The sequence below is a fragment of the Thamnophis sirtalis genome, unplaced genomic scaffold (assembly GCF_051295495.1).
Source record: "Thamnophis sirtalis isolate CommonGarterSnake01/CBP01778 unplaced genomic scaffold, rThaSir2_p1.2 scaffold_16, whole genome shotgun sequence".
In the NCBI taxonomy this organism is placed as follows: Eukaryota; Metazoa; Chordata; class Lepidosauria; order Squamata; family Natricidae; genus Thamnophis; species Thamnophis sirtalis.
The window spans coordinates 2139469-2162940 of NW_028261396.1; the positions used below are offsets into that span (position 1 = coordinate 2139469).

At 43.0% G+C, this 23472-nt stretch overlaps 1 protein-coding gene and 1 pseudogene across 1 annotated transcript; one reads left to right on the plus strand and one right to left on the minus strand.

The window, feature by feature from the left end:
- Nucleotides 1–794: 794 nt before the first annotated feature.
- On the minus strand, nt 795–15546 carry RRM2 (ribonucleotide reductase regulatory subunit M2). Its single transcript, XM_087702749.1, has 10 exons — nt 15437–15546; nt 14570–14647; nt 9911–10069; nt 9026–9142; nt 7560–7693; nt 5382–5476; nt 4325–4458; nt 3086–3190; nt 2834–2947; nt 795–1369 (listed from the first exon to the last, which is right to left on the minus strand). The coding sequence occupies exons 1-10, from the start codon at nt 15536–15538 to the stop codon at nt 1217–1219; spliced, it is 1191 nt and encodes a 396-aa protein (XP_087558875.1). The 5' UTR covers nt 15539–15546; the 3' UTR covers nt 795–1216.
- On the plus strand, nt 11548–12177 carry LOC106546684 (fatty acyl-CoA reductase 1 pseudogene; annotated as a pseudogene).
- Nucleotides 15547–23472: the final 7926 nt, after the last annotated feature.

The following is a 23472-nucleotide window of genomic DNA, read 5'->3' on the forward strand; positions in this document are numbered from 1 at the left end:
TCGGCTGCCGTTGAAACGGGATGGGGGGGGCATGGTATTGGGGAGGGGAATCATTATGTACTGGAGGATTGTTATTGGGAGCTGCCCTGACTATCTATCTGTGCATGTGGAAGAGGGGAGTTTCCCGCCAAGGCCAACTGTCCAGCATTCCATCCTGATGATGCTTTTTGAAGGGTTCCACCACAAAACCGCGTTCGACTAAAGCGCCCTCGACGAAACCGTGTAGCTGACGTCATCAACAGGGCGACAGCGCGGAGACAGAAGCACGCTGTAAACGCTAAACCTAAAATTAACCCCTAAACCTAACCCCCCTAAACCTAATCCTAAACCTAAACCTAACCCTTAACCTAACCCTAAACCTTAACCTAACCCTAAACCTAACCCTTACCTTAAGTTGAATCGGCTTGCTTTCAAAGCGCTATTTAAAGCGCCCTTCTTTCTCCGCGCTTGCTGTTGTCGCCCTGTTGATGACGTCAGTGACGCGGTTTAATCAGGCGCGGCTTAGTCGAGCGCGGTTTTGTCGTGCCACGTTTTTGAAGACATCTCCCACCTGACAGTTGGGTGAATTATGATTGGACTATGAAATGGGGTGCCAAGGGGAGGGGATTGAATCATACATGATAACTATTGCTTTTGCGCCCATTTATTCAGACTCAGCTTTGCTTTGCTACTCATCGTTTGTAATGAGTAAAAAGTACACTTAATTCTAAGCAGGGAGTCGAGTGGTTTCTTTCCTGATTATTAAACGAAGGAGCACCTGACAGCAACTCAGTAATATTTTGATCCAGCAGCTTGAAAAATGGAATTTAATGAAGTTTTTACTTCTATACAAAGTACTCCGCCAAAATAGTTAAAATACATATCAAGTAAGTTTCCATTTCAGTACATTGATTTAATTTACATGCAAGTAAAAGAAATTAACATAATGCAGACTAAAAAGAGTTTATTCCAAACTCACAATACCACCAGCCCTTTTGAGAAACACTGGTCTAGGACCTTTAAAGTGCTATGTTTATGTACAAACTATTAATAGTAAATATTTAAAACCTGTATTGGGCATTACTGTTACAACATGTCCTTGAGCATTGCTGCAATTTATATCAGGAACAGAACTCTTAAGTTAACAGAACATACCACTTTAGTAACATTACAATTGTTACTACTGCCAAAATCACTAGCCAGTCACTTCAAACCAGCTACAAAAGTCTTACTTCCTTTAGAAATCCGCGTCCAAAGTGAACGAGTTATCTCCAGGACTTGACATAACACCCATCCTTTGATATTCCCCTACACGCTTTTCAAAGAAGTTAGTCTTGCCTTCCAAAGAGATATTCTCCATAAAGTCAAATGGATTCTCAACCTTGAATATCTGAAATTGATAATTAAGGCATAAGGTTATTTACTAAAAGCAAAACAATATAAGCCATTTTTGCTTAGAATTTCAAACCATCTCAAAACAGCTATTATCGACTACTCCACAACATCCCTGTTTTTGTTTAAAGCTCTACCTTGGCAATGTCTTGTAGTTACCTTCTGCATATAATTCTCCCTACTAGAATTCTCTTAAAGATAAATAAAAAAGGATTCGTTTCCAAATGCATATATATTCACTGTAGTGTTCCCCAGTGCATCACAACATTGTTCCTATTCCACTTTTAATATAAAAGTGGAACGGGTTTCATAATTTTACCTCCCACAGACCCATTAGATCTCACAGGGTTGGCCTCCTCCGGGTTCCATCTACTAGCCAATGCCACCTGGCTACCACCCGGGGGAGGGCCTTCTCTGTGGCGGCTCCGGCCCTCTGGAACGAACTCCCCGCAGGGATTCGGACCCTCACCTCTCTCCAGGCCTTCCGAAAAGCCGTCAAAACCTGGCTGTTCCGACAGGCCTGGGGCTAAAGAGCTTTTCCCCCCCGTCTCGAATGGTATGACTGTTGTGAGTTTTAAATTACATATTGTTATGCTTGTTGTTTTTAAAAAATTTTGTCTGTATCCCCCTTCCCCGGTTCGAGTTGCCGGCAGGCCTGGGGTTGATGAGTTCCCTCCCCTCTCGACTTGTATGGTTGTGTGACTCTTGCTTATTTTAATTATCTGTATTTTGTTTTATGTTCCCCTTTTGAATTGTTCGTCGCCCTGAGTCCTCCCGGAGAAGGGCGGCATACAAATAAAATTCAATTCAATAATTTACCTCTTAATTACTCTGAAAAGAAAACAGAATGTGGGTTCTACTTTTAGTATAAAGCAAGAGCTATTAAGGAAGTACACCTTGCTACTTAAATCCACCATTAACACTTTGGATGTGAAGATTGGATACAAAGGTCCAATATCTTTAAAAGCCGGAGATAGTCTGGAAATAGTTATTTAAAACAAAATGGCTCAGCAGTGCAAAGTTGCAATGGCATTAAGATGCATTTGCACAGAGTTCACTATTGAGCTTACTATAAATTGAGATAAATAAGGGGTATCATTGCAACAGTGAGCCGAGGTGGCGCAGTGGTTAGGGTGCAGTACTGCAGGCCACTTCAGCTGACTGCTAGTTCTGCAGCTCAGCGGTTCAAATCTCACTGGCTCAAGGTTGACTCAGCCTTCCATCCTTCCGAGGTGGGTGAAATGAGGAGCCAGATTGTTGGGGGCAATATGCCGACTCTGTAAACCGCTTAGAGAGGGCTGAAAGCCCTACGAAGCGGTATATAAGTCTAACTGCTATTGCTAACTGCTACTGCTAGTGCTCTGCTTAACCGTGAAGTAGTACTACTTAGTGGCAAAAAAGGCAGACTTAAATATAAACAGATTGCATGGTACTTCTTAAGAAAGCAGGGCACAAGACTTACCTTGTTAAAACCTAATTCCAGGATCAGTCTGTCTGCTACGAATTCAATATACTGCTTCATTAAAATGCAGTTCATGCCGATGAGGTTTACGGGCAATGCTTCTGTCAAAAATTCCTGCATTTAAGTAAACACAAGTATCTTAACACATGAACACTGCACCGTAGAGACAATTAAATGCCCTGCTAAGTTTTAAGCTTCTTCTACTTTCACGGGAGAATGTTTTAGCGATACCAGAAAGGACTGCCCAATTACCTGCTCTATTGCGACAGCATTTGTGATGATCTGCCTTACTTTTTCCTCAGCTGGTTTGTGCACCAAATGTTTGAACATCAGACAAGCAAAATCACAATGCAAGCCCTGTAAAGAATAATTGGAAGATATTTTAAAGAATTGGAAGAAGCTGTATATATGCGTTATCAAAAAAAACTCCAAAATTGCACACTAGTTGAAAGACTTTACAAAAATTCCATACAATCAGTTAGGGCAATGTTCTTTATTACCGTTGGAGCCCGTGGCACGACAAAACCGCGATGGTCAAAATCGCGGCGATAAAATCGCGGCGATAAAGCGGCGAAGTAGACAAGGAGCTAATTTGCTGCACTTTGACAATAACAAAGCTTTTAATCATCTTCTGGCCTGGACAGCGTTGAAAACGGCTGGCGCAACAGCTCTCACTGTCTCCTGTAAATTTGAAAGCATCAAGAGCAAGCCTCACCTTTGATCTAGAATAGAGATGGGGAGCTACGGCTCTTTTATAACTTGTGGACTTCAACTCCCAGAATTCTGTGGAACGACAAAACCGCGAAGCCCTTATCCGCGGAGACATAAGCGCGTCGCTAAAGCCGCGATGTCATCATCGCGCGTCATCACCGCCGCGACAACAGAAGGGCGCTTTAAAACAGTGCTGCGGCAGAAAGCCGACTTCATTTAAGGTAAGCGTTAGGATTAGGTTTAGGGGTTTGTTTTAGGGTTAGGTTTAGGGTTAGGTTTAGGGTACTAAGTGCTTGGGAATGTGCGATTTTGCCCTCCGCGATTATGTTATCGCGATAGGGTCGCGTTTTTCCTTAGCGCTTAGAACGGCGCGAATTAGTCTTCGTGCTTATGTCTTCGCGCAGAAGGGCTTCGCGGATTTGTGGTGGAACCGTTGGAGCCGAGGTGGTGCAGTGGTTAGAGTGCAGTACTGCAGGCCACTTCAGCTGACTGCTAACAGCAGTTTGGCGGTTCAAATCTCACCGGCTCAAGGTTGACTCAGCCTTCCATCCTTCCGAGGTGGGTGAAATGAGGACCCGGATTGTTGTTGGGGGCAATATGCTGACTCTGTAAACCGCTTAGAGGGCTGGAAGCCCTATGAAGCGGTATATAAGTCTAACTGCTATTGCTATTGCTACCACCAACAATACAAACATAATTACCATTGCTATTAAGCGCTGACACTACAGATTTTCAATTTTACAGAACACATTTTTAGTTTCCTTGATCAACAAGCCATACCTCATCTCTACTAATCAGCTCATTCGAAAAAGTTAGCCCAGGCATTAGACCTCGTTTCTTCAGCCAAAATATTGATGCGAAAGAGCCGGAAAAGAAGATTCCTTCAACCGCCGCAAATGCTACCACACGCTCACCTGTTGAGAGAGAGAAAAAAGCAGTGGACGTGAAGACTAGCTCAAATGCCATAAAGAAGGTTAAGGTTTGAGGTTGAGATTTATTCGATTTATATGCCGCCCTTCTCCCAAGGACTCAGGGCGGCGTACAACATTAAAAGAAACACATACTACAAAAGTTAAAAAGAAATTAAATAGGATATCCCCGAACCCAATTAAAATTAACAATGACACATTTTTTTTAAAACAATTCAAATTAAAATTAACAATAATCAATAATTTTGTTTTGTTCAGGCCAGGCTGGCTTGCTGGAAACTTTTTAGGGCGCGTCGGAAGGACCGGAGGTCGGAGATTATACGAAGCTCCGGGGTCAGCTCATTCCAGAGGGAAGGCGCTCCCACAGAGAAGGCTCTCCCCACTGGGGGTCGATAGCCGACACTGTCTGGCTGACGGCATCCTGAGGAGGCCAACTCTGTGGGATCGAACTGGACGGTGGGAGGCTACCGGTGGCAGTAGGTGGTCTCGCAGGTACCCTGGGCCTAAGCCATGGAGCGCTTTAAAGGTCATAATTAGTACCTTGAATCGCACCCGGAAGACAACCAGCAACCAGTGCAGGCCGCCTAAAAGGGGTGTAACATGGGAGCACCTGGGTGCCCCCATGATAACCCGCGCAGCCGCATTCTGGACCAGTTGAAGCCTCTGGGTGCTCTTCAAGGGCAGCCCCATGTAGAGAGCATTGCAGTAGTCCAGGCGAGAAAGGATGAGGGCATGAGTGACTGTGCACAGAGCATCCCCATCCAGAATGGGGCGCAACTGACGTACCAGGCGAACCTGGTAAAAGGCCCCCCTGCCATCAGGTGTTCTTCTAAACTAAGCCGCGTATCCAGGAGGACGCCCAGATTGCGGGAAACACACCTGGAAAGTCAACCTAGGACAATACACACCATAAGTAGCTTCTTTGTCGCCAATCCATCGCATGGCCCAGTCAGCTTTCTTTTTCACACATGGGAGGGTTTCAATAGCGTTGAACAGAAATTCCCTAAAACAAGAAGATAGTGAAGATTGATATGCTTCTGCAGTTATCAGAGCCGAGGTGGCGCAGTGGTTAGGGTGCAGTACTGCAGGCCACTTCAGCTGACTGCTATCTGCAGTTCAGCGGTTCAAATCTCAACGGCTCAAGGTTGACTCAGCCTTCTATCCTACCGAGGTGGGTGAAATGAGGACCCGGATTGTTGTTGGGGGCGATATGCTGACTCTGTAAACCGCTTAGAGAGGGCTGAAAGCCCTATGAAGCGGTATATAAGTCTAACTGCTATTGCTATTGCTATCATGCCTATAATTTCTGCTAAGTAAATATTCTTCCCTGAATGCATTACTTTCTCTAAAAAAAAACTGTCTGTTAGAAAAATAAATAAAAACGAAAACTGGCCCGATTCTTCTCCTTGGCTTGCCAACCCTTTTGAAGGTAAATTCCCTGCAATTGGTCTCGTTGGCCATTCTAAAAGTGGTAATAAAGAGTTTATCCCGATTTGCCTATTTTGAGAGCTGCAACCTCTCTCTTCTCGTAACTGCTCTTGCGAGGAGCCAATTGGAGGAGATTCTACACTAACTGGGGAGGAGTTCGAAAGTCAAACTTCTCTTCTCAGCGCAGATCCCCATTTGAAAGAGAATAGGTACAGTCTGGAAATGCTCAGTCATAATATGGATTAGCACTGGAAAGTTTAGAAAAAACATCCTGAAACTACATAAACAAAATTCAAACCACTTTTCAGCTTACATAAAGGGTTTTTCAGATGTTGGGGCAGCCTATCATTTGAACAAAAACTAATGACAATCTCCCTACCATCCCACTGGTCGATTAAACTGAGATTTGTGACAGAACCTACAGTAGAACCTCTGATCATGAATACTTCTGACCAATGGTTCTGATAAAGAAAAAATCAATTTTTTTTCTCTCTGTAAAAATAGGACAAGCTGAATATATTGACATAGTGGAAATACCCCAAGGGGAGGAGGAGTGGGATAGAAGAAAGAGGGGGAGAGAGGGCGGGAGAGAGGATGGGAGGGAGGATGAGAAGGGAGGGAGGGAGTGGATCGGGAGGGAGGAGTGGTAGAGGGGGAGGGGAAGTAGGGTCGAGGGGAATGATGGAGGGAAGATAGAAAGTTGGAGTGGGGTGGAAGAAAGAGGTGTATGGAGGGTCGAAGAGGTATATTGGGTTTCTATTTTGGGGGGTACTGTTGACAAGAGGAATTGCTGTGATTATTGTTTAATGTTGTATGGCCCCGGTTATGCACAGTATATAAGTGACTGTATGAAAATGAAAAATAAAAACATTTTACTTGAAAAAAAAATTTCCACAGCAATTTCCCCTTCCGCACCATTTTTTTTTTTTTGTTAGCACCAAATTTCCAATTAGGTGGAAATTCCACACCCAAATTGGTTTGCAACTAAAGTTATGGAACAAATTATGGCTGTGGCCAGAGGTTCTACTGTATTACGATGCCAGTGGCATTGCTTAATGCAAGAACGGAGAAATGCAATTTCAATCCAGCACCTTTGGATATAGCTAGCAACTGGTGCTTCAAGACATGATCTTCCCCCTCACTAATGCCTCATTCTATCTTTTGACAAGTTTTAAACGGAGTTGGAAAGGATTAAGCAACAGAAAGGCTAGCGGTTCAGAAAACCTCAGTATTAACCACACACTTACATTTGCAGCAATCGAGATATGAAAGGAAGAATGTGTACAGGAATATGCAAATATACTTATGTTACATCAGCAACTCCTTAAAGAAGCTGCCTCTTTTTTCTAAACCTTGTGGCACCAAAAAAAATTATATGATCTGAGCTGACAACAGAAAGATGTACTCTCATCCTTCAGACTCCAAGGTATTTCCCCCACCCCTTCAGATCTCTGCTTAGGCACTATAGGATTCTCTCGTTTCTGTTTTGCAAAACAGAATACATATCTTTTCTTGTATTGTTAGACCAAAAAAAAACCTCCTTATTTGCAGAATTTCTATAAAACTAAGCTGTGGTTTTCATGTTTGAAGTGTTTGTGCACATTCAATAAATATTTAGTGCAGCATGCTCAAGTATGTATCTGGAAAACAGTACTAACCGTTCTTTAGAATCCTTAATGTAAGTATCAATGAGTAAACTATACATTTCTGAATGAATGTTCTCCATGGCAATCTGGAAGCCATAGAAACAGCGGGCTTCTGTGATTTGTACTTCTTGGCTAAACCGCTCCACCTAGAGGAGAAGATATTTGCAATATGTTAGAATGCATATATTTCATTCGATTAGGTTATTTTTCTGACTAGTTCCCTGCATATGTCATACAAATGTCCTTTAGCTTCCAAAAACATGCCAAGTTCTGCCAACAGACCGTTATTAAATTTAGTTTTTGAAAATTAAACAAATACTCAAACACATGTTCGTGTTTACTTGCTTAATAGGCTAAGACATCAATCTTAGCTGCTCCCCTTCCATTCTAATTACTCGTTTTATTACATCTAAAGTCAGATTAGTAGATGTACTCAACTCAAATTTGCACCGTGAAAAAAAAAAGGAAAATGTTTTTGAATCAGGCTGATTCGTGTATTTTTCTTGGCATTGTGAAAGAAATTGCTTTCTTCCAGATTTTTTTGCAACAACATATGCCAGGTATTTCTTGATGAAATCTATTCTGCTAAAATTAGGAAAGTACATGACAATGCTTGTTTCAAACTCAGAATAAAACACACCATGCTGGAAATTCTGCATGATGAGGGGTTAGATAGAACAAATGCAATCATTTCTTCACTTCCCCACTGCTATCATTCCCAGTGTAGCCTGTCAATCTGGCTCAGATTTTACTGGCTATAGCCTACGCTCTTATAGAGGGGAAGGCAATCGTAAGCAAGATTAGGAATGATAGGGCTGGTGGGCTAAATGAAAAGGCCACAAACATTAGCTTTGCCCTTTCCTCTCTGCCCCGAGCCATTGGCAATGATAGATTCCTGTTGTGGCCCGGCAGGAGCCGTTGGAGCTGCCACCAGACTCCAAAAGTGAGGGGCCCTATGAGTCGGCTCTGAAGGATGTGGAGGACCCTGGACAGGGTTCCAACTCCGAGCAGGGCGCAGAGAGGTTGGTTGGCCACCAGGTGGCGCCTGAGCCTTGGATCAATGGGGAGGAGACAAGAGAGCGATCCAGAAACCAACTGTGAGTTGTTCCAGGATGCACGCTGTCGAAGGGCTACTTTGCGTCAAGAACTACATAATTACAGGAGGTAATTACGCTCAGCTGATGGTCATTAAGCTCCTCTCCCAGACTATAAAAGAGACTGCTTGTGCCATGCCCTTCTTGCAGAAGTCAACGCTTGGACTAAAGAGAAACTAACTTGGATTGCTGCCAGAGTTTGTTTGCATTGCTGCCAAGGTTTGTCGGACTTGCTGCCAAAGTCCTTATCTATTTCTTTATTTGGCTTTCAGCCATCGAGAGTCTGGTCTTGCTATTAAAGGACATTGGCAATTAATATACCTACATACAGAAAATTCAGGTAATTGTTTTGGCATATTGGATGTAAAATTTGAACACGCTTACCAAGTTTTCATTGACAATGCCATCACTTGCAGCAAAGAATGCTAAGACGTGTGAAATGAAATACTTCTCTTCTGGTTTTAAGGACTCCCAGTGCTGAAGATCTTTAGAAAGATCAACCTAAAAACACCAAACAGCCAGTGAGAATAGTAACAATACAAGCAATTACTTTAAAAAAAAACTTTTTAAAAGAATAATAATTTAAGTAGCACTCTTCCTTCCATTTTAATCTCTGAGATAAATCCAAGATTGATTGCACAGATAGTAATTAATTAAAAGACCATTCTGGTGAGCTTCCAGGACTGAGTTCAGGATGACACCTTATTTTTTTGTAGTCCTAATCCACGTGACCCGTCAAAACCGCGGAGGACAAAATCACGCTCGACGAAAGTGCGCATTTGACATCATCACAGCGCGACGAAAATAATTAAAAAATGAAATAAAATTAAAATTAAAGCAAGCCGATTCACATAAAGGTAAGGGTTAGGGTTAGGTTAAGGGTTAGGGTTAGGTTAAGGGTTAGGGTTAGGTTTAGAGCGTTAGGGTTACGTTTAGCGTTAGGTTAAGGGTTAGGTTTAGGGTTAGATTTAGGGTTAGGTTAAGGGTTAGGGTTAGGTTTAGGGTTAGGTTTGGGGGGGTTAGGGTAAGGTTTTCGCTTTATTTTTACATTTTTCGATCACAGCGCAATGTTTTCGGCGCGCTGTGATGACGTCAAATGCACGCTTTCATCGAGCGCGATTTTGTCCTCCGCGGTTTTGTGGTGGAACCCTAATCCATCAATCTGATCAGACTGGCTCTCCTGACAGTTACCCTACACCTATCTTGTTAGTGTTGCTCCTATCGTCGCTCCAGAGCCTCAAAGGAAAGAGAGAATAAAAAGGCCTTCACCTCTTCAGCCGTCCAGAATGATGCCTCTGCTTTCTTGTACATTTGCCAGATGTCATGGTATTGAATAGGGAAAATGACAAAACGCCGAGGATTGTCCCTTAAGAGGGGCTCATCCTGCACATCGTTTGATGGAAGTGGCGTCACTCCGTTAGGCACCTCCTGAAAAGTACAAGCGGGATTATATTACCATGTTAGAAGCATTCCTATGAGGAGAAAAAAAACACATTTTCAATAGTTATAGATTTAAGACAAATTCAGTAATAAAACCGTGTTTGAATCTTGGGGGAGGGGGGGGGGTTAAGAGAGAGAACAACAAAAGCCCAACCTCTTAAGATTCCACTTTACATACTTAAAAAAAAGAATCATAAAAAAGAGAGATGCCTTTTGTATACAGATAGGAATTGGATGGTCCAGAGAGGATAATAGTTAGAATGCAAAAGGCACAAGAACGATTAAGGGGCAGAGAACAAGATGAAGTAAAAAGAGAAAAATAAGAAAAAAGATGACACACTCAAGAAAATCTCTGTTAAATCCTCTGCGGAACATTCAATTCCTGTCTATATACAAAACCTGTGTATAAAAAAAACAGTGTGTTTGTGTGTGTGTGTGTGTGTGTGTGTATGTATGTGTGTGTATATATATATATATATGTATGTATGTATGTATGTATATGTTTTATTTGTGCTGATAAATAAATAAAGGGAGACTAGTATCACAGCACAAATAAAACACAAATATAACAAAGGCAATAGTAAAAATATTGTGTTTCTGTCGTGATGGACTCTTGTGACGAGCCGATTTGACAGATGATGGAAGCAGTTGGCTTCCTCCCATAATTGGGGCTTACCAGGAGTTGTGACACTAAATAAATATATATATATATATATATATATATATGTATATGTATATGTATATGTATATGTATATGTATATGTATATGTATATGTATATGTATATGTATATGTATATGTATATGTATATGTATATGTATATGTATATGTATATGTATATGTATATGTATATGTATATGTATATGTATATGTATATGATGTATAGGTATAGGTATATGTATATGATGTATATGTATATGTGTGTGTGTGTGTTTTATTTGTGCTGATAAGTAAATAAAGGGAGACTAGTATCACAGCACAAATAAAACACAAATATAACAAAGGCAACAGTAAAAATATTGGGTTTCTGTCGTGATGGACTCTTGTGACGAGCCGATTGACAGATGATGGAAGCAGTTAGCTTCCTCCCATAATTGGGGCTTACCAGGAGTTGTAAAAATCATATATTCATTCATTCATTCATTCATTCATTCACTCACTCACTCACACACACACACACACACACACACACACACACACACACACACACACACACACACACACACACACACAACATGAAATCTATACCAGGCAAGTTAGAGTGGGGCCAGGTCAGAAATTAGACTAGGACAGGACATGAGGCCCCCAAGAAAAACTGCAATGGCCATGAAGTCTGTCTTCTCCTTCAAAGCAGTGGTCTCCAACCTTGGCAACTTTAAGACCTGTGGACTTCAACTCCCAGAGTTCCTCAGCCAGCAAAGCTGCAGAGGCGCCGGTAGAGGCGAGAAGTAAAACCTCTGGGACATAATGGTATCTATCCCGGAATACGATGAAGGCAAGAATGTCCTCTTCACTGGTGCTACCGGTTTCACGGGAAAAGTTCTTCTAGGAAAGTTACTAGGATCGTGTCCAAAGATAAATTAGGCAACGTATGTTTTGGTGAGATATAAATCAGGAGAGACATCTCAAGAAAGAGTAGAAGGAATGATCAGCTGCAAGCTTTTGGATAGATTACGAGATGAGCAACCAGAATTTAAACAGAAAATCATTTCCGGTTGCTAGTGATCTTACGGAAGTGGAAATGGCCCTTAGTGAGGAAGAGAAGGAGAATATTCTAAATTATGTTTAATATTATATTTCATTGTGCTGCTACTGTTAAGATTCAATGAAATCCTACGGGATGCTGTTCAGCTCAATGTAATTGCAACACAACAGCTTCTCCTCTTGGCTCAGAAAATGAAGAATCTAGATGTGTTTGTACATGTTTCAACAGCATTTGCATATTGCAATGGAAAACACATGGAGGAAGTTGTTTATCCACTTCCTGTTGATCCTAAGAAATTAATAGCAAAGCTGGCTGAGGGACTCTGGGAGTTGAAATCCACAATCTTAAAAGTTGCCAAGGTTGGAAACCACTGGTCTCACTTCTCAGTGTAGAAATCTGGTTCGCTCTTGTACTACATTCCTATCAATGTTTATTCAAAATTCTCACTGAATTTAATGATAGTCAATTCCAAATACGTTGGCATATATTGTGCTAGACTTTGGGCATCAGGATTGGCATGTTCTTTTCCAAGTTCTACAATCATTTCTAAACTAGCAATTTCTCTGGTCATCTCTAAGCCATCACTGTGACAATTGATCTCCTCCAAGGAGAGACTGTCAGAAGGGCTGGGTGGTGTTACCAATAAATACCTCCCCAATTGCATAATGCAAAGCTGGCTGGTGCCATGCAGGAGGCTACTCTCTAGGCTTTTTTGAATCCAGGTATAGGTGAGTTCTCAGATGCCATGTGGAGAGTTGAATAATATCCCTTCCCCCTGCAGCTGCAGTGGAGAAGTCTTTATTATGTAAAGTGGGCTAGCCTGGCTAGTCTTAATGGGCCTATTGACAAAGTGGGGGTGGGCAGGAAGCTACAGGCAACTATTCTGTCTTTTAAAACATGCTTCTTTTCACATCCAGAGAAATATTCTGCCTTTTCAATATTTCCTAGGATGTTTTATTTTTCTGGGAGAGGGTTGGGTGATAACTTCCCACAATCTGTACTGTCCCTTTTTAAGCCCACTTGCAGTTGGGCGTGACGGACCTCTCTGACGTCTTTTGAGGGAAAGCATCCAGACTGATCTCCGTTGGGCCACTGTCCATGGGGATTGCTTGACTTCAGGGATGCCATGTGGTTACACACCAAGACCCATGCCACAGCCCTTCACTGAGCCACAACATTGAAAGAGGACATGTATGGTTCCTTTTTGAGACTCCCATTTATTCCCTGGCGGGGTTTATAAATGAGAGAAATTATGTAATGGTTTTTTTTTCTTCCCTGTTTTCCCTCCCCCCCCCCCCTTGTTGGCATATATTGTGCTAGACTTTGGGCATCAGGATTGGCATGTTCTTTTCCAAGTTCTACAATCATTTCTAAACTAGCAATTTCTCTGGTCATCTAAGCCATCACTGTCACAATTGATCTCCTCAAAGGAGAGACTGTCAGAAGGGCTGGGTGGTGTTACCAATAAATACCTCCCCAATTGCATAATGCAAAGCTGGCTGAGGAACTCTGGGAGTTGAAGTCCATAAGTCTTAAAGTGGCCAAGCAAAGCTGGCTGAGGAACTCTGGGAGTTGAAGTCCACAGGTCTTAAAGTTGCCAAGCAAAGCTAGCTGAGGAACTCTGGGAGTTGAAGTCCACAAGTCTTAAAGTTGCCAAGCAAAGCTGCCTGAGGAACTCTGGGAGTTGAAGTCCACAAGTCTTAAAGTGGCCAAGCAAAGCTGCCTGAGGAACTCTGGGAGTTGAAGTCCACAGGTCTTAAAAGTTGCCAAGTTTGGAGACCACTGTGGCTTGCTCAGCTGATTCAACTCTCTCACAAAGCATTCTAAATGTCTTGCTAAACCTAAAAAAATAAACTTTAATCCCTTAAAGGGGGGGAAAAAAGAGCCAGCTAGGGCCTACTTGAAAGAGTCCAAAGATTTACTCTCCCTTTTCCTCCTTTAGCAGGAAAGGCCAATTAAGGCCTCTCTCTTTGCGTAATGGGGCATTTGGCGCGAAAGCTGCAGAAGAAGCAAGCAAGAGCCGAGGTGGCGCAGTGGTTAAATGCAGCACTGCAGGCTTCTTCAGCTGACTGCAGTTCGGCTGTTCAAATCTCACCGAGTAAAATGAGGACCCAGATTGTTGTTGGGGGCAATGTGCTGACTCTGTAAAGCGCTTAGAGAGGGCTGAAAGCCCTATGAAGCGGTATATAAGCCTAACTGCTATTGCTATTACGATAGATAGATAGATAGATAGATAGATAGATAGATAGATAGATAGATAGATAGATAGATAGATAGATAGATAGATAGATAGATGATAGATAGAGATAGATAGATAGATAGATAGATAGATAGATAGATAGATAGATAGATAGATAGATAGATAGATAGATAGATAGATAGAGATAGATAGATAGATATAGATAGATAGAAGAGAGAGATGGATGGGATAGATGAGAGATATGTAGATAGATAGATAGATAGATAGATAGATAGATAGATAGATAGATAGATAGATAGATAGATGAGATAGACAGACAGACAGACAGATGATAGATGATAGATAGATAGATAGATAGATAGATAGATAGATAGATAGATAGATAGATAGATAGATAGATAGATAGATGATAGATAGCAACCGAATCCCGCCCTCCTTCGTTCCTAGGCGGCGGGAAAGAGGGGAAGGTTGGGAGGGGGGGTTTCCACCCAAAGGACCCCCTCTCCTCTCGGGTCCCCCTCCCAAACCCTTCCAGCGATTCCCCCCCCCCACCTCACCCTTTCCCAAAGCCTTTCCAGACTCACCGCTTCGGCGCCGGGCTCCCGAAAGATCTTCCGCGCCGTCTTGCTCGCCAGGACCCGGGTGGCGTTGAGCGAGGGGGGCTACGGAGAAGATAAAAAGAGAGGGTCAAGGGTGGTGGGTTTCAAAGACGGGGGGAATCCACCGACGGCCCTTTCGAGAGCGCCTTTTTTCTCCCCCTTTTAAGTCTTTGAAGGACTCTTTCCCCGGCTGAGAAAGGGCGGGATCTGGGACGGATCTCGGCTCCCGTCATTCCAGTGAAGAGCCGCCAAAAAAAAGCAAAGGACGGCGGGAGTTTGCAATTCGATGCATCGGCGTGGAGACTTTTTGAATGCCCGGTGAAGGTTTATTTCCCCGGGAAATCGCTCCCGCCAATAACGGGGAGCTAAAACCGAGCAAAATGCCGCGGCTGTCTTAACAGAGGGGAGCCGCATTCATTTACCCAAATGATGGGCTCAAGAAAGCCGCCTTCTCCTCTCCACCCACCACCCCATGTTCCTCCGTTTGTGCTGCGAATATAATCTGCACCGTCTCCCGCTAGAGCTCCGCAAATAACGGGAAGCTAAAATCGAGCAAAATGCCGCGGCTGTCTTAACAAAGGGGAGCCGCATTCATTTACCCAAATGATGGGCTCAAGAAAGCCGCCTTCTCCTCTCCACCCACCACCCCATGTTCCTCCATTTGTGCTGCGAATATAATCTGCACCGTCTCCCGTCCGAGCAAAGCTTCTCAAGACAACTTTTTCGACTCGTTTTCCCTCCGGATTCTCTCTCTCTCCATCCCATAACAAAGGGGCTCTTTTTCCCCGTCCTAAACAGCTCGCCCTTCCGGGAGGATTCATCCTTCGCGTCCCCTTTTTTAATAAGCCTCACCGTGTTCTCCTTGTCGTTCAAAGCCGCCTTCTTCTTAGGGGAGAACTGCGGCTGCTGCTGCGGCTCATTCCGAACGGAGAGAGGGTTGCGCGTAGAGAACATAGCAGAAGCTGGCGAGGGAACAGCCGACAGTGGAGAAATGCGACAGGCGAGCCCGCTCGCCGCTTTATATCAGTTTCGAATTTGGCGCCAGAACGCCGGCTCGGCCAATCGCAAAAGGGTTGGGAGCCCTCTTCGCGGCTTGCCATTGGCTGAGCCGCGCGCCCCATTGTGCCCCAAGCGCGGGAAATCTGAAGCAAAGCCCCGCCTCGTCTTCGGAGTGTTGCATTGAATGAGCCCGCGAAGCAACGCGAGATTGCTGAATGCGGGAATTTCAGTGTTTCTGAACCTTGGCCACTTGAAGATGTCCGGACTTCAACTCCCAGAATTCCCCAGCCAGCATTCGCTGGCTGGGGAATTCTGGGAGTTGAAGTCCGGACATCTTCAAGTGGCCAAGCTTGAGAAACACTGCCATATTTGATTCATGATTAGGATTTAATGAATTTATAGGCCGCCCAATCCCGAAGGACTCCGGGCGGCTTACAACAAATACATTTAAAAAATAGAAAAAGTTAAAAACAAAGAGACATAATTTCATAACCCAAATATGCTTTTTTTTAAAAAAAAAAGAACTGCAACTGAACTTTTGTTGATTTGGAAACAAAAACAAAAACACTTTCAGGACAAACCAGACTTGAGAATCTCCACAAATGAATGAAACAATGTATTAAATGCGATTTTATTGGTTAGAGGGGGCGAATTCTTCAAAATCGCGTCAAGAAATGTCCTCAAAACTTCTCACAATGTTTATAATAATAATAATAAAAAAGAGAGAGAATGGCGTGACAATTCCCCCTCTATATGCACTAAGAATTTATGCAGTGAAAGAATAGTTTTCAAATATAGATTTTTTCCAAGCACTGCAATTAAACCTATCATAATCAGTGTTGGATAAATAGCAATAGGTTTGTTGCCAGATTTAGATTTGGTAAAGCTATTTTTTTAAAAGTTTTTTTATTATGCATTTTCCTTTATAATACATCACATTTTTGATTTTACAGCAGTCCCATCTCTTTTCTTCTCCTTTACTCCCTTCCCTTCTTCCCCTCTGCTTCCCTCTCCTTCCTTCTCTCCTTCCCTCTCTTCCCTTCTTTTAAAACTATTTTTAATAAACCATTGCAATACCTTAGTTTCCCACTGCCAGCCCATTTTGCCAGTCCAGGTGGATACTATGATTGAGGCTGAGAGATCATGGAGAATCGGGATTAATGCATCACCCTGTGGGAAGTTATCATCCAGCCCTCTCCCAGAAAAAAAATGAAATATCCTAGGAAATATTGAAAAGGCAGAATGTTTCTCTGGATGTGAAAAGAAGCATGTTTTAAAAGACAGAATAGTTGCCTGTAGCTTCCTGCCCATCCCCAGTTAATGGGCCATTGAGATGGCCAGGCTAGCCCACTTTACATAATAAAGACTTCACCAGCAGCTACAGAAAGGCGTGATAATATACTCAACTGACCACAAGGCATCTGAGAACTCATCACAGCCTAGAGCAGCGATGGGCAACCTTTTTGGCGTGGTGTGTCAAAAATCGGCAAAAAATCGAGCATAACTTGCGTTGTGTGTCACTTCGACAAAAACATAAGGCTCTCTGTGCCGGCCTGACTGGAGAGAGGCGCGCACTGTTCCCGCGCTCCTCTCCTGTGGGTCCTCCCTCGCCACGCTGATGACGTGTGTGCGCACGGCACGCACGCCTTACCAGCAGCCCCTGCGCTCAGAAAGGGGCGGCGGCGATACAGTAAGTGAGTGTGGGTGGGGGAGATCACACGTTCCCCCCCCCGTTCCTCCAGCACAGATTCTTTCATCCTCGGCGGCCGTGCAGGAGCCGAGGATGAATCGCATGAAATCCTGTGCGTGTCACCCCAAATGGCTACGCGTGTCAGCACTGACACGCGTGTCATAGGTTCGCCATCACTGGCCTAGAGAGTAGCCCCCTGCATGGCACCATGGGAGTCTGACAACCAATCAGAATACATTTCTTACACAGGAACAGGAAACAGAGAGGTGGGACTGAACAGGTTATAAAAAAGCCTAGCAAGCCCCTCCCTCAGCCCTTCTCTTCTTCTCCACCAACATTGAAGCATGTGATCCCCTTTTCTGTTCAGGGCTCAAGCCATGTGGCCCTGTCCACCAATAAACCATCTTTCCAAGCAGCCTCCATGTCTCCAGTGTCTTTTCCCCCACTTGGAGCCGAACCCAGAAGGGCATTTCTTTCAACAACCCTATCCTAAATTTTGCCAGAGAATGTTCACAAGTATACTCAATGCCATAAAGAAAAGGTTGGAGACAGTATTGTTGGATCCAAGCAATGGCTTCTTGAGTAAAAGATATATTAGTATCTCCTATCAGACCTTTCATCAGATATCAATTCTTACTGCTTGGACCCAACTATATGTCTTTTAGCAAGCCATGAACAACCAAGAAGGACATTGTTCTAATATATAGGTGGCTGCCCTCATAACCCTGAGGACACTGTCCACTTCCTTTAAATCAAGAGATTCAACCTCCTTCCACATAATTTAGTAGCCAGATCTGCGTCTGTCAACATCATAGAACTTGCACAGTTGGGAATCCAGCCTGGACGAATCTGAACAAAAACGAAATTTATGCCACCACAGCCCTACTGATGCTTCTTTGGCCTCTCCCTACCCAAGAGGGACTCTTGTCACCTGAAACACGGCAATCATTTTGCAATCTGTGAATGCAGGAGGAGTGGGGGAATAACTGTTTTACCACTTTTGTCACAAGAGGTGCAGGCGAAACTCGAAAAAATTAGAATATCGTGCAAAAGTTCATTTATTTCAGTCATGCAACTTAAAAGGTGAAACTAATATATGAGATAAGACTCATTACATCCAAAGTCCTCTTTTCTGATGAGAGCAGCTTTTGCCAAAAGCAGCAAAATCTGGTTCCATGACTGTGGGATTACTGTGCTTGATTGGCCTCTCCATTCTTCCTCCATACTCTGGGTCCTTGGTTTCCAAATGAGATGCAAAAGTTGCTCTCATCAGAAAAGAGGACTTTGGATCACTGAGCAACAAGACTTTGGACCACTGTGCTTCATTAAGACCAGGGTCAACGCAGCCGCCTACCAGGAGATTTTGGAGCACTTCATGCTTCCTTCCACAGACGAGCTTTATGGGGATGCTGACTTCATTTTCCAGCTGCCCACACTGCCAAAAGCACCAAAACCTGGTTCAGTGACCGTGGGATTACGATGCTTGATTGGCCAGCAAACTCGCCTGACCTGAACCCCATAGAGAATCTATGGGGCATTGCCAAGAGAAAGATGAGAGACATGAGACCGAACAATGCAGAAAAGCTGAAAGCCGCTATTGAAGCATCCTGGTCTTCCATAACACCTCAGCAGTGCCACAGGCTGATAGCTTCCATGCCACGCCGCATTGAGGCAGTAATTGCTGCAAAAGGGGCCCAAACCAAGTACTGAGTACATATACATGCTTATACTTTTCAGAGATCCGATATTCTTCTATCTACAATCCTTGTTTTATTGATTGTATGCAATATTCTAATTTTCTGAGATTGTGGATTTGGGGTTTTCATGAGCTGTGCGCCATAATCATCACAATTATGACAAATCAAGGCTTGAATTATCTTGCTTTGCATGTAACGAGTCTTATCTCATATATTAGTTTCACCTTTTAAGTTGCATGACTGAAATAAATGAACTTTTTGCACGATATTCTAATTTTTCGAGTTTCACCTGTAATCCTTATCAAAGGCACTCAACTATGTTCAATCCTATTTGCCTTTCATTCTTCTTCAAAGGTGCTCATTTTTTCCCCAAGGATTCCTTTAGGAGTTCCCTGGGATTTATGCAAAGTCTTGGATGAGGCCTCTTTGACAGACATGGAGAAAGGTTTGCCATGGGGTCCAGAGAAAGTGCACTGTATTTTGCCTTCTGCATGATATATACAATCTCTATTCTTTGTCACTGCAATGATGTTTGCTGAAGCTACTGATTAAAACCACTTTGGTCTTGTTGTTAAGGCACTAGGCTAGAAAGTGGGAGACCCCCGTGAGTCCACGTCCCACCTTAGCTATGAAAGCCAACTGGGTGATTTTGAGCCAGTAATTCACTCTCAGTCCAACCCACCTAAAAGGGTTGTTGTTGTGGGGAAAATAGGAGGAGGAAGATGTGCTGGATATGGGTTTGGCCTTGGGTCTACTTGTAAAAATAACAAAGGCAGGATACAAATAAAGATTAGGATGGGGAAATGGTATTGTGGTAATCTCTAGTCTGATGTGCAGCGACACAAACTCACAAAAGGTGGCGGTAAAAGACTGTTAAACAGGCCATTTTTAAATCCATTGCAATAATTCACCCTCTTCAATTTAAATTACGTAATGGGTGATTAGGTAGAAATGTTGAATTGTGTCTGTCTTTTTTGTTTTTCAGAAGCCAAAAAGTTTCTCTCTGGCAATTGTAATGCAAAAGATGCAGGGCAGTGACTTTGCAAAACTTCCTTTCTTAAGCCGTTATCTCCTAGAATTATGCAGTTGGGAAGGGATTTATTTTTTAACAAAAGGGGCGTGGGGGGGTCCGTTTTCTTGCTTTAAAGTTTTAATATCTTCAATGAAAGTACTGAGACAGAGAGAGAGGTTAGCTAGACAGGGTGTCTTTTGTCTTGCCCCCCCGGTTAGGATTTCTTAAGCAAATCCACTGGGCTTTCAACATGAAGCCGGAAAATTGGGACTTTTTAAAAACGCCCCGGGACACAGGACAAATTGTTAGAAATTTCTCCAACCTTGGCAACTTTTAAGACTTGTGGACTTCAACTCCCAGAGTTCCTCAGCCAGCTTTGCATTATGCAATTGGGGAGGTATTTATTGGTAACACCACCCAGCCCTTCTGACAGTCTCTCCTTGGAGGAGATCAATTGTCACAGTGATGGCTTAGATGATCAGAGAAACTGCTAGTTTAGAAATGATTGTAGAACCTGGAAAGAACATGCCAATTCTGATGCCAACGTCTAGCACGATATATGCCAACGGGGGGGGGGGGGGAGGGAAAACAGGGAAGGAAAAAAAACCATTACATAATTTCTCTCATTTATAAACCCTGCCAGGGAGTCTCCAAAAGGAACAATACATGTCCTCTTTCAATGTTGTGGCTCAGTGAAGGGCTGTGGCATGGGTCTTGGTGTGTAACCACATGGCATCCCTGAAGTCAAGCAATCCCCATGGACAGTGGCCCAATGGAGATCAGCCTGGATGCTTTCCCTCAAAAGACGTCAGAGAAGTCCGTCACGCCCAACTGCAAGTGGGCTTAAAAAGGGACAGTACAGATTGTGGGAAGTTATCACCCAGCCCTCTCCCAGAAAAAAATGAAATATCCTAGGAAATATTGAAAAGGCAGAATATTTCTCTGGATGTGAAAAGAAGCATGTTTTAAAAGACAGAATAGTTGCCTGTAGCTTCCTGCCCACCCCCACTTTGTCAATAGGCCCATTAAGACTAGCCAGGCTAGCCCACTTTACATAATAAAGACTTCTCCACTGCAGCTGCAGGGGGAAGGGATATTATTCAACTCTCCACATGGCATCTGAGAACTCACCTATACCTGGATTCAAAACAGCCTAGAGAGTAGTCCCCTGCATGGCACCATGGGAGTCTGACAACCAATCAGGATACATTTCTTATAGAGGAACAGGAAACAGAGAGGTGGGACTGAACAGGTTATAAAAAGCCTAGCAAGCCCCTCCCTCGGCCCTTCTCTTCTTCTCCACCAACATTGAAGCATGTGATCACCTTTTCTGTTCAGGGCTCAAGCCATGTGGTCCTGTCCACCAATAAACCATCTTTCCAAGCAGCCTCCATGTCTCCAGTGTCTTTTCCCCCACTTGGAGCTGAACCCAGAAGGACATTTCTTTCAACAAGATAAAGCAAATAACCCCCAATTCTCCTCAACAGCTCTCAGACGGAGTATTAACAGCCAGTCACTGCAAAGAAATGTAATCCTTCTATCCCCACCCTACCCTCCAGTCTCAATTGTCATATTTATCTCCCCATCATCCAGTCTCAACTGTCAGAACCTGTCCTTCCATTCCTCTCCCCCCCATCACCACTCAAATCACAACCGATGAAGCTTCCTGGATGAAAAGCGAAACATTTTCTTCTTCCTTCTCAAGGAAAAACAATCCTTCTTTCTTTTTGTAATCTGTTTTTTTTTTATTTTCAAACATAAAAAAACAATGTAAAAAGGATGATCTCATCCATTACATACAGCATGTCGTTTGGTTACAAGTGTTTTTTGCATCCGTATTCTCAACTGCATTTACAATCACAGATTTTTCCTCTAATATAACTAAATACCTCACTTTCATTGTACAACGTATATTCAACTACAATTAATTTTTTTTTTCAATAAACCTAGTTCCCTTACATTCTTGATTGTCTGTTTAATAAGAATACACCTTTATATAATCACAGACCCCGATATGAAAGAGATTTACCAACCGTTTATATTTGTATATCACTGTTCTCAATTATGTATAATCCCACCAATCAACCATCGAGTATGCTTATGTTCATTATTGTCCTTGTACATCGTACCTTCAAACAAAGATGTTATTCCTTCATTTTTCAACAAGGTACCAAGGCAATCTTATTTATTGATATCCCAACTTTATTAAATATTTTAATGTAGAATGCTAGAAAGAGTCCTGTCTTCATTGTTCCACAAACTACCCTGGTGTGATGTCTCTCCTCCAATTCTGCTGGCTGGTGATAGATAAGATAGATAAGATCAGGCAGGTGTTGCCAGGTTCCCCAAAACATTGCGAAGATGGACAAGAAAAGAGAAAGATTAGAAAGAAGGGAAAGTAAAAAAGATGCGTGGCAAGGAGGGCAGAATGAAAAAAAAAATGAGGAAAAACTAAAGACCAGAGGCGGAAGGTCTGTGGAGATTTCTCACTCATCCAGATCATATTTGTCCCAAAAGTGCTTTTTCCAAAAGGCAACTTGACTGTTTTTCCTTGAGGAAGAAGAAGAAAAAATATTTTGCTTCTCATCCAAGAAGCTTCATCCGTGGTGATGGTGAGCGGGATGGAAGGATAGGTTCTGTCCTGCAGCAAGATATCTTTTCACTACTGTGACAGCTTCAATTGTTGGAATGCAGATGAAGAATGAAGTCACATCGTAAGAAACCATAGTTTCATCCAGATCCAATTTTAGTTTCCAAACTTTGCTGACAAAATGCTTTGAATTGTTGACGTGAACGGTGGGGAAAAAGACACTGGAAACATGGAGGCTGCTTGGAAAGATGGTTTATTGTTGGACAGGACCACATGGGTTGAGCCCTGAACAGAAAAGGGGATCACATGCTTCAATGTTGGTGGAGAAGAAGAGAAGGGCTGAGGGAGGGGCTTGCTAGGCTTTTTATAACCTGTTCAGTCTCACCTCTCTGTTTCCTGTTCCTGTGTAAGAAATGTATTCTGACTGGTTGTCAGACTCCCATGGGCCCATGCAGGGGATACTCTCTAGCTGTTTTGAATCCAGGTATAGATGAGTTCTCAGATGCCATGTGATCAGTTGAGTAAAGTTCCAACATTCCTTCCCCCTGCAGCTGCAGTGGAGAAGTCTTTATTATGTAAAGGGACTAGCCTGACCTTCTTAATAGCCCATTGACAAAGTGTGGATGGGCAGGAAGCTACAGGCAACTATTATGTATTTTAAAACATGTTTCTTTCTTTTCACATCCAGAAAAATATTCTGCCTTTTCAATATTTCCTAGGGTATTTCATTTTTCTGGGAGAGGGCTGGGTGATAACTTCCTACAATAGGCTCTCCACTTCCATGCCTGTTACTATGGTACTGAGGCTTTGTGCCATCACAGCAGAAGATTGTTAGGCTCTTGTACAGTAGTGAGTGCCCAGCAATGTGACTGATTATTAATTATTATAGCCTCCTGAACG